This window comes from Taudactylus pleione, unplaced genomic scaffold, assembly GCF_031769625.1.
Source record: "Taudactylus pleione unplaced genomic scaffold, aTauple2 ptg000587l, whole genome shotgun sequence".
Lineage (NCBI taxonomy): Eukaryota > Metazoa > Chordata > Amphibia > Anura > Myobatrachidae > Taudactylus > Taudactylus pleione.
Genome location: NW_028284989.1, coordinates 3,166,926 through 3,168,977, shown reverse-complemented (window position 1 = coordinate 3,168,977; position 2,052 = coordinate 3,166,926). Strand labels below are relative to the sequence as shown.

Genomic DNA, 2,052 nt, shown 5'->3' with positions numbered 1-2,052 from the left:
TTTGGACTGGTTTACATTCAATCCAAAACCCGAATTTGGTTTTTAATACCAAGTTCCGAGATGACCGTAAAACCAAGCTGGGGCTCGGTCCAACAAGGAACCCCAAAGCGATTCCAAAATCAAAATCGGTTCGACTCAGAACCGTTAAAATTTGGTTATTGGTTCGATGAGACCTGGACACACACATTTCTAATTTAAAATAATTTAAATAACAAAACATCCTCGAGAGTTTGTATTAATGTGAATACATTACAGTTTGCACTTTTCTTCTCTTTATTGGCAATGTACAGTATAGCAAATATTCTTTAATAGACCCTCTTTCTCTTTGTTAGTAAATATGCATGCACTTACATATATAAACAACAGAAACGGAAAAGAAGCTTGGGCATCTTCATTTGGAAATGTGAAGGTAAAATTATAACACCTAGGAAGGGTATTATATTGCTCCATGGTACAATATAATCTTCTAACTGTGCCAGCACATTCAGATTATTTCAGTAGTTGCCAAGCTTTGTGGGGTAAACAAAGCAAAGGGGAGTGTCATTGTGTGTTGTATTACATCAATTGGTTCAGTGTTATTTACTGTAGCATGTATTATAATTTAAAAAGGTAATAACAGTTTTTTAAAGGAACTCCTAACATCCCTGTTCCTTAAGGTATAAATAAAAGGGTTCAGTAGTGGAGTGATAACAGTATACATAAGAGCAAGATATTTATCATAGTAGCTGCCATTGGGTCTAACATACACAATAAAAGCTGTACCATAAAATAGGTTGGCTACAATTAGATGAGATGAACATGTAGAAAATGCTTTAGATCTACTCTCGCTGCCATTAATCTTTGAGATAGTTATTAATATATGGATGTAGAGTCCAACAATTATAATAAATGGGGCAATAATGGCCAAGACTGCAGCCGTGCTAGTTACTACATTACTGACATAGGTGCTGGAACACGCCAAGCTCTGCAATGGAGCCAAGTCACAGAAAAAGTGATTCATCTTGTTAGAATCACAGAACTTCAAACAAGCTGTGACAGTAGTGAGGATAAAAGATATAACAAAGCCAACCATCCATGGAAGTATGGCCAATATTGTACAAAAAGTCTGGTTCATGATCATTCTATAATGCAATGGCTTATAAATGGCCAAGTGTCTGTCATAGACCATTATGGCAAGCATCAAGCATTCCATTTCTCCCAATGCTATAAAAGAATACACCTGAACAAAGCAACCATAGAAAGATATTCTATTGTTATGACTAATGAGGTTGGTCAACAGCTTCGGAATAGGGACAGATACAAATAGGATCTCTATAACAGCAAATAAGCTAATGAAAAAATACATGGGCGTGTGAAGCGAGAGGTCGATTATCACCAGTAAAATGATGGTCAGATTTCCGATAAGGCATACAATGTATGCAAGCAGCACAATGGTAAAAAGTACAATTTGGAGATTGTTTAATTCAGCAAAGGCCAGAAGAATAAACTCTGTCACTAAAGTCTTGTTAACTTCTCCCATTTCACCTGTAAGGATGACATAAGAATTAGTAATTTTTATAAAGTGATCTTTAGCATTTGAACCTGTTAAAGAGTGCAGAGGGGCCATTGTCAGTGTTCTCTCCTGAACAGTAAGTAACAATCCAAAAGTACATTTCAATAATCTTGTGCAGCAACATTTCTACAAAACTACAGTATTGTTCCCTTCCTCCTATTGGCTGGTGAAAATGTCTGCTCCTTCCCAAGTTGTGCCATCTTAGGGTAAATGTAAACGGTGAGTTTCTGGTGAGTCTGCCCAATGTTTTCAATCATTTGAAAATCAAAACCAGTTGGTTTCTGCATTTTAAATGATTGCCTCTATAAAACACTAGCTGAAGTACCCAGCGTTGCCCGGATTTAAATCTTAGAGCTATTACGTTTTATCAGTGATTATTCAAATCCATCCAGTGGAAGGCCCAGAACAGGCTCCCTGGGTCAAATTTCTGCCCAGTGCACTGTGTTGTGAGGTCCATACAGGACCCCAACCACTCCATAAGACATCCTAGACCATTTTCC

At 37.2% G+C, this 2,052-nt stretch overlaps 1 protein-coding gene across 1 annotated transcript; it reads right to left on the bottom strand.

Annotated features, from left to right (window-relative positions):
• Nucleotides 1-463: 463 nt before the first annotated feature.
• On the bottom strand, nt 464-1,519 carry LOC148481281 (olfactory receptor 5V1-like). Its single transcript, XM_088453769.1, has one exon. The coding sequence runs from the start codon at nt 1,517-1,519 to the stop codon at nt 602-604; it is 918 nt and encodes a 305-aa protein (XP_088309895.1). The 3' UTR covers nt 464-601.
• Between the last annotated feature and the right edge of the window lie 533 nt (nt 1,520-2,052).